At 41.3% G+C, this 18,635-nt stretch overlaps 1 protein-coding gene and 1 long non-coding RNA gene across 2 annotated transcripts in view; one reads left to right on the top strand and one right to left on the bottom strand.

Annotated features, from left to right (window-relative positions):
• The window catches only part of LOC138948192 (uncharacterized), a 74,594-nt gene extending 64,249 nt beyond the window's left edge, over positions 1-10,345 (top strand). The window contains exons 2-3 of the long non-coding RNA XR_011449921.1: positions 9,136-9,197; positions 9,626-10,345. This is a non-coding gene — a long non-coding RNA (uncharacterized lncRNA). The remainder of the gene's footprint in view (positions 1-9,135; positions 9,198-9,625) is intronic.
• Positions 10,346-15,907: 5,562 nt separating this feature from the next.
• LOC138948183 (actin-related protein 5-like) overlaps positions 15,908-18,635 on the bottom strand; it is a 65,136-nt gene continuing 62,408 nt past the window's right edge. The window contains exons 18-19 of the mRNA XM_070319683.1: positions 16,902-17,013; positions 15,908-16,335 (exon numbers count right to left, since the gene is read on the bottom strand). Of these exons, the coding sequence (XP_070175784.1) occupies positions 16,160-16,335; positions 16,902-17,013 (288 nt within the window). The 3' untranslated portion in view covers positions 15,908-16,159. The remainder of the gene's footprint in view (positions 16,336-16,901; positions 17,014-18,635) is intronic.

The raw sequence follows: 18,635 nt of genomic DNA, 5'->3' as shown, positions 1-18,635 counted from the left end.
CTGCTGTCTCTGTGCTCTCTGTGCTGTCTGTGCTGTCTGGCTGCTGTCTGTGCTTTCTGGCTGCTGTCTGTGCTGTCTGGCTGCTGTCTGGCTGCTGTCTGTGCTGTCTGGCTGCTGTGCTGTCTGGCTGCTGTCTGTGTGCTGTCTGGCTGCTGCCTGTGCTGTCTGTGCGGTCTGGCTGCTGTCTGTGCTGTCTGGCTGCTTTCTGTGCTGTCTGTGTGCTGTCTGTGCTGTCTGGCTGCTGCCTGTGCTGTCTGTGCGGTCTGGCTGCTGTCTGTGCTGTCTGGCTGCTTTCTGTGCTGTCTGTGCTGTCTGGCTGCTGTCTGTGCTGTCTGTGTGCTGTCTGTGCTGTCTGGCTGCTGTCCGGGTGCTGTCTGTGCTGTCTGGCTGCTTCCGGTGGAGAGTGGGAGAGTGTGTGCTGATGACACTAGTGGCTTTTTGTTACATGAATTCATCAAAAAGATCCCCACTCTGTAGCGATATCACCCAGTGTGTTGCTTTGTGGTGTGTGTCCACGTGTCAGGATGGTCTAACCCTGTGCAAAAGCTTGTTCACAAGTGATTTTTGCTATGTGAGCCAATGTCAAAAGGTGCTGTGGGTACCCTAGGTATTTTATAAGTTCTGTAACTATTTACTGAATGTACACTCAGATGGAACTTTTGGTTTTTCTGAGAGATTAATGAATAAAGATGATCGCAGAGAAAAACCAAAGACTAACTATAAACAGTTAAAATTCTGCTCCTCATTCATTACGCAAATTAGTGCTTTTTAGGGACGTATTTTGACAAGGTGTTTGAGTACTCTCGATAGTTTTAGAAAAAATGCTAATAAGCTTTTTTCTGGGCAGTTGGATTTAAACCAAATGATTGCATGAACCCCAATACATAGTTCTGTGTGTTTTTCGTCCCATTTGTCCGCTTTTTAAAGAAATTATTAAAGTTTGAAAATTGCGTGTCTAGCGTGATAGACTAGGATAAATTCTCGAAAAGAGGCCTAAATAAAAAGAGGTAGGCATTTGTGGGTAATTAATGGCAACAGGTTGATTCTTATAGATTTGGGTGTGCTGAATTCATTTCTGCCTGTTGCCAAAGTCAAAAATGCCTATATTCGTTACTATTCAACGGTTTCCAAGATGGCCGCCATGATATCAAGAGACTACTAATTCTCAAACAAATGCTTATATCTTTGGTGTTTTTAGAGATACAGTGTTAATTTTTGGCTAGTTGGTAGATGACCGATAGGCAATGGTTGCCTTGTCAGAGTATTTGACCTTGACCTTAAGTCAAGGTCACATGAGACTTGATAATATTGACTTGTACTGTTTTGTCATTTGTGCATTTTAAGTTGTCTTTTGGCAGTAAACTACTGCGAACTAATCACTAAAAATAAGTGATATTACCCAGTAGGTATTCAGCATTAAAATGAATATACATTGATCATCATTCTGACAAGGTCAAGGTCATTTTGACCCCATATTTCAGATGTGTTTAAACTTGGACGCCATCAAGATTTGCAGTGGCTCATCTGTTGTACACACTGGACATCTGATTCAACAATTACATTTCAGCAGGGGTTCAGATCAATGGTGCACAATCAACTAGGTCAAAGGTCAAGGTCAAGGTCAAAGTCAAAGGTCACTATTTGGACCATTTATTCTCAAAAACGGGGCCTAAAATAGAGATAGGCCATTTGTGAGTAATTATGGTGTGCTCTTCCCATTTCTGCTGTATGACAAAGTGTATATTTGCTAGTTTGTCCTGTATCATTAAATATTCAAAATGGCCGCCACAAGCCTGAAAACTCACCCACACACAAAAACTGACAATTCTTTAAACATAACCACTCTATTTATTATCAACTTTTGTTTCAACATACGTTTGTATCAATAACGTTGCATAATCAGTACAAATTTCAACAACATTTAAGATGTTATGGTATTTCTGTGGCAATTATAACACAATATACACAAATCTGAAGCATGACAAACGTTAATGTTCCATAATACTCTGTCACGAGAAAAAAACTTCCGAAACATGTTGAGAACAAGCTCAGCAACAGGTAAACATATCAGCTATGTACAGGCATTCAGCAAACAATGTCAAATGTTCACATTTCATATGGTAAGGTCAATGAACATCACACACGTCCAAAGGGTCACGGTCAGTTCACCACTCGTTAAGACACTCCTCGTGCATTTCCCAGCATTTGCACGCTGCTGTGCATGGTAGCTTCGCCTTTCTGCATCTGCACCTTCCACTGCTGCACTGCTTCTGGCAGGTGCAGAAGATGATGTCTAGACACGCGTCTGGAACAGACGGAAGGGTTTTTAGGACGGGGAGGAAGACGCCATCCTTCAGTTGCCAGCCCATGCTTTTCAATCGGCGGCAGGTTCGGCTTCTTCTCATGAGCTCGTTGCCAGACTGAGGCCTGATAATGAGCTCTTTTGATGTGGAAGCTCAGAGCATCACTGGATGGGGGCAGATTTTCTGGGGCGGTGGCTTTCCGGAACATGATGGTTCTGGCACCATCTGCAGTCTCACAGTTTGAGATGTACAGCTTGCAAACGAACTGCTCTGCTTCTTTTGACGTGTCGTCTGTCAGCTGCCCTTTCCCCAAATTTGCCAGCAGCTGGTGATGTTGCTGAAACACTTTCCACCCAGATACCTTGCCTTGGCCAGACAGGAAAGATGTGGAATCCGAGCCAGTGATGGCGTGGAATCCTATCAAGTTCTGGAGCTTTGCCTTCTCCATGTCAGGTCTCTTGGCAATATTGTGAACTGGGATGTACTGTCTACGCTTTGCTGTGCCAGTTTTCATCCACACTTTCTTGCACTTCATTTTGTCAAAATGTGCAAGAATCAATACAGCTACATCTGTGTCTTGTGAAGAAACAACCAGGCTGGTTGCATCGCTGTTCACACAATGCAGAACAACACGTTTATCACCCTCTTCGTGACTGGCCTCTAGCGGAGTCGTGTCCACGTCTGGCTTGGATGACTCAACTTGAGTTGGATCACTGAAACCACCGGAAACCACAACAGTTTTGTCATCTGGTGCCTGCAGGATGAGTTGCCGAGACAGAAATTTGGCCAGATCAGCTTTGTTCTCAGGGTGAGACATGAAGTTGTCCCATTTGGCTGGCAGGGGTGTGTCCTTAGACTCTATCAGTTTCCTGATGGGCTGAGCTCCTTTGCTCCGCTTCTTTCTTGTTCCACCTTTGATTGAAAGCTGATCATACCGATCAAAGACGATGTCGGTGCGTTTAAAGGCATGTCCTTGGGCAAGGAGAGACTTGACGAATGTGTCAGCAAGATCACCAAATGTAGCTGCACCTTGTGGCTTTCCAAGTGCACAAACATGTGCTTGCCCATCAACGACAAGTGTTGTCTTGTCTCCAAGCTCATGTGCTTCAATGCCTGGAGGACAGTTTACACCACTTGTGAGGATTTTAAGCAAGCTTGCTTTTGATCCTGACCTTCAACTGCCATCAGTTTCAGCAAGTGAAGGGGGTACTGGCATCAGCTCATGCTTCATGATCACAGAAAGATCAACACTGCGCCTTGCTTCATAGGCCGTGATCAACCGCTGAAGAATCTTTCTGTCAGCTTTGACCGTCTTTTGTTTCCCACTCTTTGCATCCTTCTGCTTCACCTCGTACAGACTGGCAAATGTCAGAGGCTTGTTCTTCGGCAGAGCATCGCGGAATTTCACTTTCCTGTCTTCACAGGGCACAAGTCTCTCCCGAACAAATGTTTTCATCTGTTCTTGTCTTTTTTCACGTGCTGTCAACAGGTTTTCTTCGATGTTCTTGGTTGTAAGATCCTTCGATGCAATGTTCTGCAGATCTTCAGGCACATCCAGAGAAAAAACCTTGAAGCGTTTAAGGTTGTCAAACAACTTTTCTTCATCAGTTTTGTCTTGTCTTTTTCTGGCCTTGTTGCATTCGTTGTGAATGCTCTTCTCGTCAACCTCTGCTCCAAAGACTGCTCTTGTTTCTCCTGCAATGTGAGATTGGAGATTGAACGAGAGGGCCCAACGGTTCAGAGCAGACGGTGTCTTTGTGATGCCCACAATCCCTCCACATGACTTTCCAATCCCGTTCAGCCATTCTTGACTTTGATCTGGGTCCACCTGGTTGAACTTGCTCTGGCTCCTCTTCACAACGAAGTGCCCAGCTTCAAATTCCTTCTTCACTTCTTCGGGGAGCTGATACATTTCACTGACGTAGACTGTGTCCCATCGAGCATAGTTGGTATGATCATATCTCATGAAGTAGGGGAGCATTGCCGTGAAAGCTTGAAGATGCAGATTCCAGTCGCCATCTCTACTGGTGCGTGTGAACTGGAGGAGAATTTCTACCATCTTCAGGTACTTCCACCAGAACTGGAAGTTTGGATTGGCCCGCGAAGCAGCAAACGAGTCCACAAGGTCTGTGAAGCGTTTGTTGGCAAGAAGATGTACAAGTGCTGCTGTGTCATCACGAACCATCTCGTCTTCAATCTCTTGTGCGAGCTCATCATCACTGCCGTGGACGTACTGCAGCAACTGTGGTAGGAGTATTCTCCACAAGGCTTGCCAGGTCAACTTATGAGTTCGCATCCCTCTGACATAGGACTTGCCTGCCAGCACCTGTTCAGCTGTTTTCGGGCCAAGGATATTGCTCTCGACCCACAGATCCAGAAGACCAGAGCACTCCATGCGACGCCCGATGGCTTTGAGGAAGTTGAGGGACGTATGGAGACCACCGAGCCTCACTACCAGCAGATTCTGATATTCAGCTTTAGCCCATTTGAGATTTGTGTATATTGTGTTATAATTGCCACAGAAATACCATAACATCTTAAATGTTGTTGAAATTTGTACTGATTATGCAACGTTATTGATACAAACGTATGTTGAAACAAAAGTTGATAATAAATAGAGTGGTTATGTTTAAAGAATTGTCAGTTTTTGTGTGTGGGTGAGTTTTCAGGCTTGTGGCGGCCATTTTGAATATTTAATGATACAGGACAAACTAGCAAATATACACTTTGTCATACAGCAGAAATGGGAAGAGCACACCATAATTACTCACAAATGGCCTATCTCTATTTTAGGCCCCGTTTTTGAGAATAAATGGTCCAAATAGTGACCTTTGACTTTGAATTTGACCTTGACTTTGACCTAGTTGATTGTGCACCATTGATCTGAACCCCTGCTGAAATGTAATTGTTGAATCAGATGTCCAGTGTGTACAACAGATGAGCCACTGCAAATCTTGATGGCGTCCAAGTTTAAACACATCTGAAATATGGGGTCAAAATGACCTTGACCTTGTCAGAATGATGATCAATGTATATTCATTTTAATGCTGAATACCTACTGGGTAATATCACTTATTTTTAGTGATTAGTTCGCAGTAGTTTACTGCCAAAAGACAACTTAAAATGCACACATGACAAAACAGTACAAGTCAATATTGTCAAGTCTCATGTGACCTTGACTTAAGGTCAAGGTCAAATACTCTGAAAAGGCAACCATTGTCTATCGGTCATCTACCAACTAGCCAAAAATTAACACTGTATCTCTAAAAACACCAAAGATATAAGCATTTGTTTGAGAATTAGTAGTCTCTTGATATCATGGCGGCCATCTTGGAAACCGTTGAATAGTAACGAATATAGGCATTTTTGACTTTGGCAACAGGCAGAAATGGATTCAGCACACCCAAATCTATAAGAAACAACCTGTTGCCATTAATTACCCACAAATGCCCGAGGGTGTTAGATTTTCTGAAATCTGTCCTAGTCTATGACTCTTTGCGTCACAAAAACTCAAACTTTAAAAAAGCTTCCAAAAAATGGTGTTGTTCAACTAGATACACAAAAGAACCAGTTTTGAACAAGAACTGTCGGTGAAAAGGAAAAACAATGAAAATAACCACTATATTTTGAAGTTTGGTACCATTTCTGGCTAATTTAAGCTTTGTCGTCACAATGTCACACTAGACACTTTTTTTTTTTTTTATCAAATTTCATTTTTTTTCCACAAAATGTTTAATTTCTTTCTTTTATGCGCTTTTACCTTGATTATATTTAATCTACACCCCAATACTCATATGCGGGCTCAGTAGAAATGAAAGTTCTAGAAAAAAAAGGAAAAAATCAGGTTTATGTCCTTACATGCCACAAGAGACACTCGTCAAGCCTCAACTTAACGGCCAAAATAACACAGCCGCTGTGAAAGATTTTCCCTTTTCTCCTTTAGAAACTATATACTGAATGTGTTAAGCAACTCAAAACACCAGTCATTTTACTTTGGATGTACTTTGATTTTCGAAGCTGTCAGACAGCACCTTTTGACATTGGCTCATGTGTCCAGTGGAGGGGTGGCCTTAACCAATGTAACATCATTGTCAGGTCTGAAATGGGGAGTTCGTTTTCCGTGGAAGGACTGTGCCTTTCAAAGCAAGGTATTAGGCCTATATTATATTCACCAGACCTGACTCGTAAATAGTTGGTTACCTAGAAACAACACTGGGTTCAAGTGCTAGTCTTTCGGATGAGACGAAAAACCGAGGTCCCTTCGTGTACACTACATTGGGGTGTGCACGTTAAAGATCCCACGATTGACAAAAGGGTCTTTCCTGGCAAAATTGTATAGGCATAGATAAAAATGTCCACCAAAATACCCGTGTGACTTGGAATAATAGGCCGTGAAAAGTAGGATATGCGCCGAAATGGCTGCGATCTGCTGGCCGATGTGAATGCGTGATGTATTGTGTAAAAAAATTCCATCTGTGACACGGCATAAATAAATCCCTGCGCCTTGAATATGTGCGCGATATAAATTGCATAAAAATAATAAAAATAAAAAAAATATAAATCCCTGCGCTTAGAACTGTACCCACGGAATACGCGCGATATAAGCCTCATATTGATTGATTGATGGGTCTGTCCACATGATCCGCATAAAAAAAAAATCCATTTGCTGCATAACGAGTTCAAGATAATATCTCGAGGTTCTGTCCTCGCTTGTGTTTTGTACGTGCATTCTTCAAAAGAGCAGATTGTTTTCTTGACTGGTCGGTAAGGGTGTGCGTGTTATGACGAGCATGCGTTTTTCTTTGCTCGGCTCTGCGTTTTGGGTTTGTTTGTTTGCTCTTTGGAGTGTCTCTAATAAGGGGAGTGGTAACACAGACTTTAGATTTAATGCCCCCCTCCCCTCCCCCCTTTGCCTCCCTCTATTGTCCCCGAGGTACTGTTCTATTTGTGTCTGTTTCGTGTGGAACATTTGTTTTGATGTTCCTCTTATTCTTCTTTCTTTGATTCTGAAGAGCCATATCATAACACTCACACACACACACTCACACACACACACACGCACGCACACACACACACACACACACACACACACACGCACGCATCCTTACAACCAACCCTCTCCCCCTATCTACACACAACCCAACCACCCCTTTCCCCACACACACCCGTGTCAGTTTCTGAAAATGCATGAGCTTTTTCTCTGTTGATACACCACCAGATAAATGAAAGCAAGCCTCGGTATGGTTACATGCACGGCCCTCTTAGTGTTAGGCATTGCTCGTCGGCAGGCTTCGTTTGTTCAGACATCAGTTCAGACGTGTTGCGTTCAATGGAAATACTCGGGGTGCATTTAACCAGGCCCCCAAGCCCCTGTTTTAACGAGTCAAAAAGCAAGCAGGGACAGACAACTAGGTCATACATATTTAAAGTGCTTTAAATATATATGACCTAGTTAGGGTTAGTTCTCTGTCCCTGCTCGCTTTTTGACTTCTGATTGACGTTGAAATCATTATCACGAAAACACTATAGACATATCGATGCACAGCTTTCAAGTATGTACGTCTTTATTAGACGGAGAACTTGATGTTGTTATATATTATTTAGTCCTGATGTAGTACTTATAATAATATAATAATAACGGGTATTTATATAGCGCCTTATCCGAAGTTCAAAGCGCTTTATGCCGTGTGAGATGGAATATTTTACACAATATATCACGCATTCACAACGGCCAGTAGATCAACAGCCTATAGGCGCTGCATCCACCTTTCACGGCCTATTATTCCAAGTCACACGGGTATTTTGGTGGACATTTTTATCTACGCCTATACAATTTTGCCAGGAAAGACCCTTTTGTCAATCGTGGGATCTTTAACGTGCATACCCGTGTAGTGTACACGAAGGGACCTTGGTTTATCGTCTCATCCGAAAGACTAGCACTTGAACCCACCACCTAGGTTAGGAAAGGGGGGAGAAAATTGCTTCTTTCTTTCTTTATTTGGTGTTTAACGTCGTTTTCAACCACGAAGGTTATATCACGACGAGGGAAAGGGGGGAGATGGGATAGGGGAAAGGGGGGAGATGGGATAGAGCCACTTGTTAAGTGTTTCTTGTTCACAAAAGCACTAATCAAAAAATTGCTCCAGGGGCTTGCAACGTAGTACAATATATGACCTTACTGGGAGAATGCAAGTTTCCAGTACAAAGGACTAAACATTTCTTACATACTGCTTGACTAAAATCTTTACAAACATTGACTATATTTTATACAAGAACCACTCAACAAGGGTAAAAAGAGAAACAGAATCCGTTAGTCGCCTCTTACGACATGCGGGGGGCAGAGAAATAAGGATGTGGAAAAGAAGACTTTTGGTAAGTGAAATAAAGGTGATGGATCCAGTCAGTTAGAAATAAGACAACAAGAAAAGAATTGGAAAACTGCAGGGAATAGTAGGGAGAGTTTTTTGGAAGGAAATATAGGTGAAAGGACTGGTAAGGCAGAAATAAGACAAAAGAAGAGAAGTAAAGGGGTGGGGTAGCTCTGTGGAAACACTCCCGCCGCGTGAAGGCGACCCCATGGGAGAAAATTGCTAACGCCCTGACCCAGGGTCGAACTTGCAACCTCTCGCTTCCAAGCGCAAGTGCGTTACCACTCGGCCACCCAGACCTCCTACTTGCTTGCAAAAGGAACCTCAAAACCAGAGACATAGATCCAACCATATGCAATCGTATGTCTTTAAAAAAAAAGTTTTGATGTTCTTCTTATTCTTCTTTCCGCTTTTATAGCGAGACTTAAAATAAATAAATTGTGAAATGTGTTCGTATTGTTTAGTGTTTGAATCAACAAAGAGATCTGATGGTGTGTCACCCGACTGTAAGATGTCACGGAAATTGGTAAGCGCCAGCTGTTGTGGCGTTGTGATGTGATGCGATGTGAAAACGGTTTGTTAAAGAGATTACGAAATCAGGAGAAACGAACTATTTTTCGATATCAGCTGCGCGCCTTTTCCCTTTATTTATTAAATAAGAAATAATAACTTTTGTACGGTGTGTTCTTATTTTATAATCTGTTCATTGTATCGCTTCACACGCACACACACACACGCACACACACACACGCACACAAACTCGCGCGCGCGGATATTACCGTGTTCATTTAGATTAGACGAATACTACTGTGTTCATTTAGATTAACGTGTGGTGAAATTTGATATATACGTTCTTGTTTTGTTTTGAGCTGAATTTACAATATGGATCTCTTCCCGACAACTAAGACGCCGAAACAAACTCACTTTCTAACGTTTTGGTGTTGTTTTATTCAGGTGAATTTGCAATGGGTATCTTGTCCTGGCGACTACGCCCACAAGCGAGGGGAAAAGCGAGGGAACGAGAGAGAGATGTTATCATGCATGCGATGTATATGTTTGTGTGTGTGTTGAAATTAAAATGAGTTGCGTATGGATGGGTGTTGAAATTCCTGGTAAGGGAAGGTCGATTTCACTCGATATGTAAATTATGAATATCCAGGTTGATGCATATGTCAGGACATGTCGTCAATGATTGGTCAATGGATTTTCTGTCTTTAGATTTCTAACTGTATTTGTGCATGATAAATGATAAATGGTAAATGATAAATGGTAAATGACCCACAAAACTCCACATAAAAAGAACAGAAAAGAAAAAGTAATAGAAGAAAATAGACAAAGGGGGATGGTGGAGGAACTCTGGTATTACTGTAATACCCAGCAATTTTTGTGTGTGTGTGTGTGTGATTTGGCATGGCAAATTACATGAGAAAATGCTTTCGTAAAGAAAGTATGCAACAAATGTCATTGACACACATGGAACATTGTAGTATGCAACCGTTTTATTTGGAAACAAAAAAACACACAGAAACATTCTTTTTAGTACGCATGAATCATGAAAGACACACTCTTCTCATGAAAATAGTTCTTCTCAAAACTGGCCAGGCTTCTTACACGAGACGAGAGACCACCCCTCTACTTGGTCACATACCAAAATGAACAGCCTGACAAGTTGACAGAACAGCCTGACAAGTTGACAGAACAGCCTGACAAGTTGACAGAACAGCCTGACAAGTTGACAGAATTCTAACACATGACGGCAAGCAGTCCGGGTGTTGATGTTTAGTGTGTGACCAAGTGGAGTGATATTCCATGTAAATGAAATAAAATGAAAAAAGCATGGTGAGATGGTGAGCAGACTGCGAGTTTGCCTGTACAAAATAATTACTGGAAACAATTCAAAAACAATTATGTTTAATTCTTTAATGTATTGGAAACAATTCTTGTTTGCATTCTAAAACATTCCCAAACATTGTTACTTGAAAACGATTCCATTCATTCTCAAACATTGTTACTTGAAAACGATTCCATTCATTCTCAAACATTGTTACTTGAAAACGATTCCATTCATTCTCAAACATTGTTACTTGAAAACGATTCCATTCATTCTCAAACATTGTTACTTGGTTTGCATTCTGACATTCTGACATTCTGACATTCTCAAACATTGTGTCTTTGAAACAATTCTATTTTACATTCTTAATCATTCGGGCATTGCATTCTCAAATTCTTAGAAACAATTCTTGTTTGCATTCAAAAACATTCGGGCATTCTCAAACATTCTTTCTTGGAAACAATTCTAGTTTGCATTCTAAACCATATATACGGTGGATGGGGATAAAGGGTTTTTCTCGGTTGCGGTGGAACAAAGAGAGAATGACCTGCTAGAAGCCAAAAGTATGGAGAGAGCAAAGAAAACAGAGAGAGAGAGAGAGAGAGAGAGAGAGAGAGAGAGAGAGAGAGAGAGAGAGAGAGAGAGAGACTCAGACCTTTATTACACAAGAAGGGCAAAGCCCATACGACTCACATGCTTAACCTTGACCTTTACATGACCTTGACCATCAGGGTCAAGGTCAAATAACTAAACCTAGCAATGACATCATACACTAAGAACTGCTTTACACATTTTTCCTACCAAAATACATGTGACCTTGACCCAAGGTCAGGTCATCCAAGGTCATGCAACACAAAGCTGTTAATTCAAGACATAGGAAGTACAATGGTGCTTATTGGCTCTTTCTACCATGAGATATGGTCACTTTTAGTGGTTCACTACCTTATTTTGGTCACATTTCATAAGGGTCAAAGTGACCTTGACCTTGATCATATGTGACCAAATGTGTCTCATGATGAAAGCATAACATGTGCCCCACATAATTTTTAAGTTTGAAACAGTTATCTTCCATAGTTCAGGGTCAAGGTCACTTCAAAATATGTATACAATCCAACTTTGAAGAGCTCCTGTGACCTTGACCTTGAAGCAAGGTAAACCAAACTGGCATCAAAAGATGGGGCTTACTTTGCCCTATATATCATATATAGGTGAGGTATTGAATCTCAAAAACTTCAGAGAAAATGGGAAAAATGTGAAAAATAGCTGTTTTTTAGACAACATTTATGGCCCCTGCGACCTTTACCTTGAAGCAAGGTCAAGATGCTATGTATGTTTTTTGGGGCCTTGTCATCATACACCATCTTGCCAAATTTGGTACTGATAGACTGAATAGTGTCCAAGAAATATCCAACGTTAAAGTTTTCCGGACTGTCGGCCGGACGGACGGCCAGACGGGGGGGACGGACGGACGGACGACTCGGGTGAGTACATAGACTCACTTTTGCTTCGCATGTGAGTCAAAAAGGATAAAGGTTTTAGGCAAAGCCTATTCTTCCAACCTGTCCTTTATACAACACATAAAAAGACAGACGCACATTAAAAATATAAATTCAATCATATAAAATACAGAAACACAATGTGCATTTAATGAATTACATAAGGAGAACTCAAAAATTACAAAATTACATTGACATAGTTATACCTTTCATTTGGGAATAAAGTTGCTCTGATCAGCTACACATCCGTTAACACTAGTACAAAATGAGAGAGAGAGAGAGAGAGAGAGAGAGAGAGAGAGAGAGAGAGAGAGAGAGAGAGAGAGAGAGAGAGAGAGAGAGAGAGAGAGAGAGAGAGAGAGAGAGAGAGAGAGAACTTTGAACTTTGAACTTTATTACAGAGAGAGAGAGAGAGAGAGAGAGAGGAGGGGGGGGGGGGGGGGGGGGGGAAGAGATGGGGTGTCAGCATAACATCAAGGGGGTCAAATTGACTGACACAAAATTAGAGAGAGACGTTTGACATTAGCTGAAACTAATGCTGAAATAACATCTGGAATAAATAAAACGAATACATGAATGAAAGGGAGAACAACAATTAACTAGTGTTAATCAAGAATTTTAAGGAAAGACAAAAAAAAGAATCCATACTGAGTGAAATCAATAGTTTACGCAGCACTACCACTGCACATCAAATCAATAGTTTACGCAGCACTTTCTTTCTTTATTTGGTGTTTAACGTCGTTTTCAACCGTTCAGGTTATATCGCAACGGGGAGCGGATGGGATAGAGCCACTTGTTAATTGTTTCTTGTTCACAAAAGCACTAATCAAAAAATTGCTCCAGGGGCTTGCAACGTAGTACAATATATGACCTTACTGGGAGAATGCAAGTTTCCAGTACAAAGGACTTAACATTTCTTACATACTGCTTGACTAAAATCTTTACAAACATTGACTATATTCTATACAAGAAACACTTAACAAGGGTAAAAGGAGAAACAGAATCCATCAGTCGCCTCTTACGACATGCTGGGGAGCATCGGGTAAATTCTTCCCCCTAACCCGCTGGGGGATTACGCAGCACTACCACTGCACATCAAATCAATAGTTTACGCAGCACTACCACTGCCCATCAAATCAATAGTTTACGCAGCACTATACCACTGCACATCAAATCAATAGTTTACGCAGCACTACCACTGCACATCAAATCAATAGTTTACGCAGCACTACCACTGCACATCAAATCAATAGTTTACGCAGCACTACCACTGCACATCAAATCAATAGTTTACGCAGCACTACCACTGCACATCAAATTAATAGTTTACCCCCTCACAAACCAACTCATAAATCATATCCCAACTGCATCTAGCATAGCCAAATCTGCAAAAGAAAGATGCTAGATGCCTGCTCTTTTTCAAAAGGGTTACATCCTTATGTAGACCTAAACAAAATCTAACCATAGACAATTTAACCAGAAAAACAATACAATGTATGTACAATATCATCATCTAACTACATCTCAAGAGCTGCAAGTAACTAAAAAAAACAAACAAAAAACACCAAAAGGCAATGCACATACAGTGCCCCTTCCCCCTCCCCCCCTTAGAACCCTTTTTTCTCAGATGTTCTGCTTATAAACTCTGTAGATGACCCCCATTTTAAGACTCATTCCTTTTTAAGACCTGATTTTTATGAGGGGTTTATGAGGGTGCATTGTATCATGTACAAACAACAACAAGCAAAAACACACACAAAAACAAAATCCACATAAACAATTATAGCTGTAAACATTCCCGCAACTAATAGTAATAGAAATAAGAAAATGTGTACACAAGCACAAGCAAGCATCAAACATTTTCAAGACATCTTGATTTGTAATGACGCTAATCACACCAACACTTGCACATGCTGCATCACAACCAATCCATACATCCATCCATGTGATTTTTAAATCAACAACACACACACACATTCATATGAACATGTGACACACATCTGTCCACAAATCATACGCAAAACACACAAGCACAGAAGTACACAATACACATCCCTGACACACAAGACATTGTGACACACCCCTGTTCACAACACACACATATTAACTTACCATTTTTGTCAACATATAGACATACATGCACCCTTGTTCACATCACAATGGAACAATTTGAGCGAAGCCACCGTCACCCTGACCACGCCCAGCGCCTTCTCATCGGCGTTAGGGGGGCAGAAACCAGTGTGAGAGCCTCAGTAGTTTTTATCCAGTTTTTAACATTGTAACATAGCATTTTTTAACTGTGCTTGAAAAGCCTACATTCTAGGGCAAACGGACTAAAACCGCAAGTACAGCAGCAAGAAGACCAGCTGGAGTTGTACACTATATCCACCTTGTGTACAGTGAACTTTTAAGACTCTTTTAGATGCGCACACCCAAAAAACGTCACGTTGATAGTCGTCGTCGGCTTCTGTGGCGCACCCGCCAACCACCAACCCAGGCGGGTTATCCAGATCCAGATCCAGATCACACACACATCTCTGTCAACAACACATAAACACCAAAATATCCCTATTTTACAACACACAGGCAACATCATTAACACCACATGAACACACAAATACATCCCTAGTCATTACCCCCCCCCCCCCCCCCCCCCCAAGTTCACAACAGACACAGAACCACAACAGACAGAACAAATACACACAAGTGTTCACAACAGACAGAACAAATACACACAAGTGTTCACAACACACACAGAACAAATACACACAAGTGTTCACAACAGACACAGAACAAATACACACAAGTGTTCACAACACACACAGAACAAATACACACAAGTGTTCACAACACACACAGAACAAATACACACAAGTGTTCACAACAGACACAGAACAAATACACACAAGTGTTCACAACTGACAGAACAAATACACACAAGTGTTCACAACAGACACAGAACAAATACACACAAGTGTTCACAACACACACAGAACAAATACACACAAGTGTTCACAACACACACAGAACAAATACACACAAGTGTTCACAACAGACACAGAACAAATACACACAAGTGTTCACAACAGACACAGAACAAATACACACAAGTGTTCACAACAGACACAGAACAAATACACACAAGTGTTCACAACACACAGAACAAATACACACAAGTGTTCACAACAGACAGAACAAATACACACAAGTGTTCACAACACACACAGAACAAATACACACAAGTGTTCACAACAGACAGAACAAATACACACAAGTGTTCACAACAGACACAGAACAAATACACACAAGTGTTCACAACAGACAGAACAAATACACACAAGTGTTCACAACAGACAGAACAAATACACACAAGTGTTCACAACAGACAGAACAAATACACACAAGTGTTCACAACTGACACAGAACAAATACACACAAGTGTTCACAACAGACACAGAACAAATACACACAAGTGTTCACAACAGACAGAACAAATACACACAAGTGTTCACAACAGACACAGAACAAATACACACAAGTGTTCACAACAGTCACAGAACACATACACACAAGTGTTCACAACAGACAGAACAAATACACACAAGTGTTCACAACAGACACAGAACAAATACACACAAGTGTTCACAACACACACAGAACAAATACACACAAGTGTTCACAACAGACACAGAACAAATACACACAAGTGTTCACAACAGACAGAACAAATACACACAAGTGTTCACAACAGACACAGAACACATACACACAAGTGTTCACAACAGACACAGAACAAATACACACAAGTGTTCACAACAGACAGAACAAATACACACAAGTGTTCACAACAGACAGAACAAATACACACAAGTGTTCACAACACACACAGAACAAATACACACAAGTGTTCACAACAGACAGAACAAATACACACAAGTGTTCACAACAGACAGAACAAATACACACAAGTGTTCACAAAGAGGCATGCATACTCAATCACAGTCACAAACGCATACACAGACAAAACACTCACACAAGAATACTTCCGTTTTCATCTTCATAACAAACACAGCTTTCACTCACTGCGCAACAAGCATTTCAAAAACACAGCAAATTTTAAAATAATACATGTCGGCCTCACACAAAAGATAGCCTTACAACTTATAATTCCTTGGGTCTGGCAGCGGGGGTGGGGAAAAAACAGTTGGACGCTCGATGCTCCGTGATGTAGCCCTCCCCCATTTCTTGGTATTGTTGGTATGTGATGCTGGATTGTGGTAACCGTGGCGACATCGCCCAACGCCGTGCTCCAGTCCAGGCATCTAGAACTGGATTGTCTGTGAGAAGCAAACATATTTTATATTACCACCTTTCCTTCACACTCTCTGTTTTTACTTCTCAGGGACGGCATATAAACAAGGAATTGTGGTAATATTTCCCGTTAAAATCTAAAAATATTGAAAACAAACACAACAACCTGACATGTGTACTGGGTAATAATTTTTTTGGTCAGGTTTTCCTCTACCACTACAATACAAGCGCTGCATGTTTTACTTATTTTTAATATTTTGACAAAACGGACAATGCGGATAAACACTGGCCTGCTCGCCTGTTGTCATGGTGACTTTCACACCCAAATAAAAAGAAAAGAGGCACAGCTTTCAAGAAACTTGTACATTGGTACCTGCCATGAAAGGACACCATGAGGACACGCCAAGTGTCCCTACACTGCAGGTGGCCTGTCATGACAGGTATATATTGATAAAGTAAACAATGGGACAACAGCAGGTGCACGTCCTCTCTTGGGAGGTGTCCCCTCATCATAGGGGCTTCATATCACAGGTACCACAGTACACTCCCCCTTCCCCCCCCCCCCTCCCCCTTTCCCCTCCATCATTCTCACCTGCTACAGAGATGGCAAAGGTGGACTGGAATGGTCTCAGTTCCAGAAGCTCTCGCTCCAAGCGCTGCTTCATTTGTGGAATTTGAGCCATGCCGCCCGTCAAAAACACATTCTGAAAAACAAATAACACAAACTTAAAAAATATGAAGATATTCAGCAGATTTATATAACACCGGGTGATGTATTAAAAGAAATACCAGTTATCATGCATGCATAAAGTGGCAAGTATTCATTATCTATCATAGAGAAGACTGTTCGAGGCCTAGAACTTTTCTCGTCTCCAACACAGCTATCAATCTCAATGCCTTCAACACAGCTATCAATCTCAATGCCTTCAACACAGCTATCAATCTCAATGTCTTCAACACAGCTATCAATCTCAACGCCTTCAACACAGCTATCAATCTCAATGTCTCCAACACAGCTATCAATCTCAATGTCTTCAACACAGCTATCAATCTCAATGTCTTCAACACAGCTATCAATCTCAATGTCTTCAACACAGCTATCAATCTCAATGCCTTCAACACAGCTATCAATCTCAATGCCTTCAACACAGCTATCAATCGCAATGTCTTCAACACAGCTATCAATCTCAATGTCTCCAACACAGCTATCAATCTCAATGCCTTCAACACAGCTATCAATCTCAATGCCTTCAACACAGCTATCAATCTCAATGTCTTCAACACAGCTATCAATCTCAATGTCTTCAACACAGCTATCAATCTCAATGCCTTCAACACAGCTATCAATCTCAATGTCTTCAACACAGCTATCAATCTCAATGTCTTCAACACAGCTATCTCAATGTCTCCAACACAGCTATAAATCTCAATGTCTCCAACACAGCTATAAATCTCAATGTCTCCAACACAGCTATCAATCTCAATGTCTCCAACACAGCTATCAATCTCAATGCCTTCAACACAGCTATCAATCTCAATGTCTCCAACACAGCTATAAATCTCAATGTCTCCAACACAGCTATCAATCTCAATGCCTTCAACACAGCTATCAATCGCAACGCCTTCAACACAGCTATCGATCTCAATGCCTTCAACACAGCTAAGTATCAATCTCAATGTCTTCAACACAGCTATCAATCTCAATGTCTCCAACACAGCTATCAATCTCAATGCCTTCAACACAGCTATCAATCTCAACGCCTTCAACACAGCTATCAATCGCCATGTCTTCAACACAGCTATCAATCGCAATGTCTTCAACACAGCTATCAATCTCAATGCCTTCAACACAGCTATCAATCTCAATGTCTTCAACACAGCTATCAATCTCAATGCCTTCAACACAGCTATCAATCGCAATGTCTTCAACACAGCTATCAATCTCAATGCCTTCAACACAGCTATCAATCTCAATGTCTTCAACACAGCTATCAATCTCAATGTCTTCAACACAGCTATCAATCTCAATGCCTTCAACACAGCTATCAATCGCAATGTCTTCAACACAGCTATCAATCTCAATGTCTTCAACACAGCTATCAATCTCAATGCCTTCAACACAGCTATCAATCTCAATGTCTTCAACACAGCTATCAATCTCAATGCCTTCAACACAGCTATCAATCTCAATGTCTTCAACACAGCTATCAATCTCAATGCCTTCAACACAGCTATCAATCTCAATGTCTTCAACACAGCTATCAATCTCAATGTCTTCAACACAGCTATCAATCTCAATGCCTTCAACACAGCTATCAATCTCAAT

The sequence above is a fragment of the Littorina saxatilis genome, linkage group LG15 (assembly GCF_037325665.1).
Source record: "Littorina saxatilis isolate snail1 linkage group LG15, US_GU_Lsax_2.0, whole genome shotgun sequence".
Lineage (NCBI taxonomy): Eukaryota > Metazoa > Mollusca > Gastropoda > Littorinimorpha > Littorinidae > Littorina > Littorina saxatilis.
Note: the sequence above shows the minus strand (reverse complement) of the source record. Positions and strands in the feature narration are given on the sequence as shown.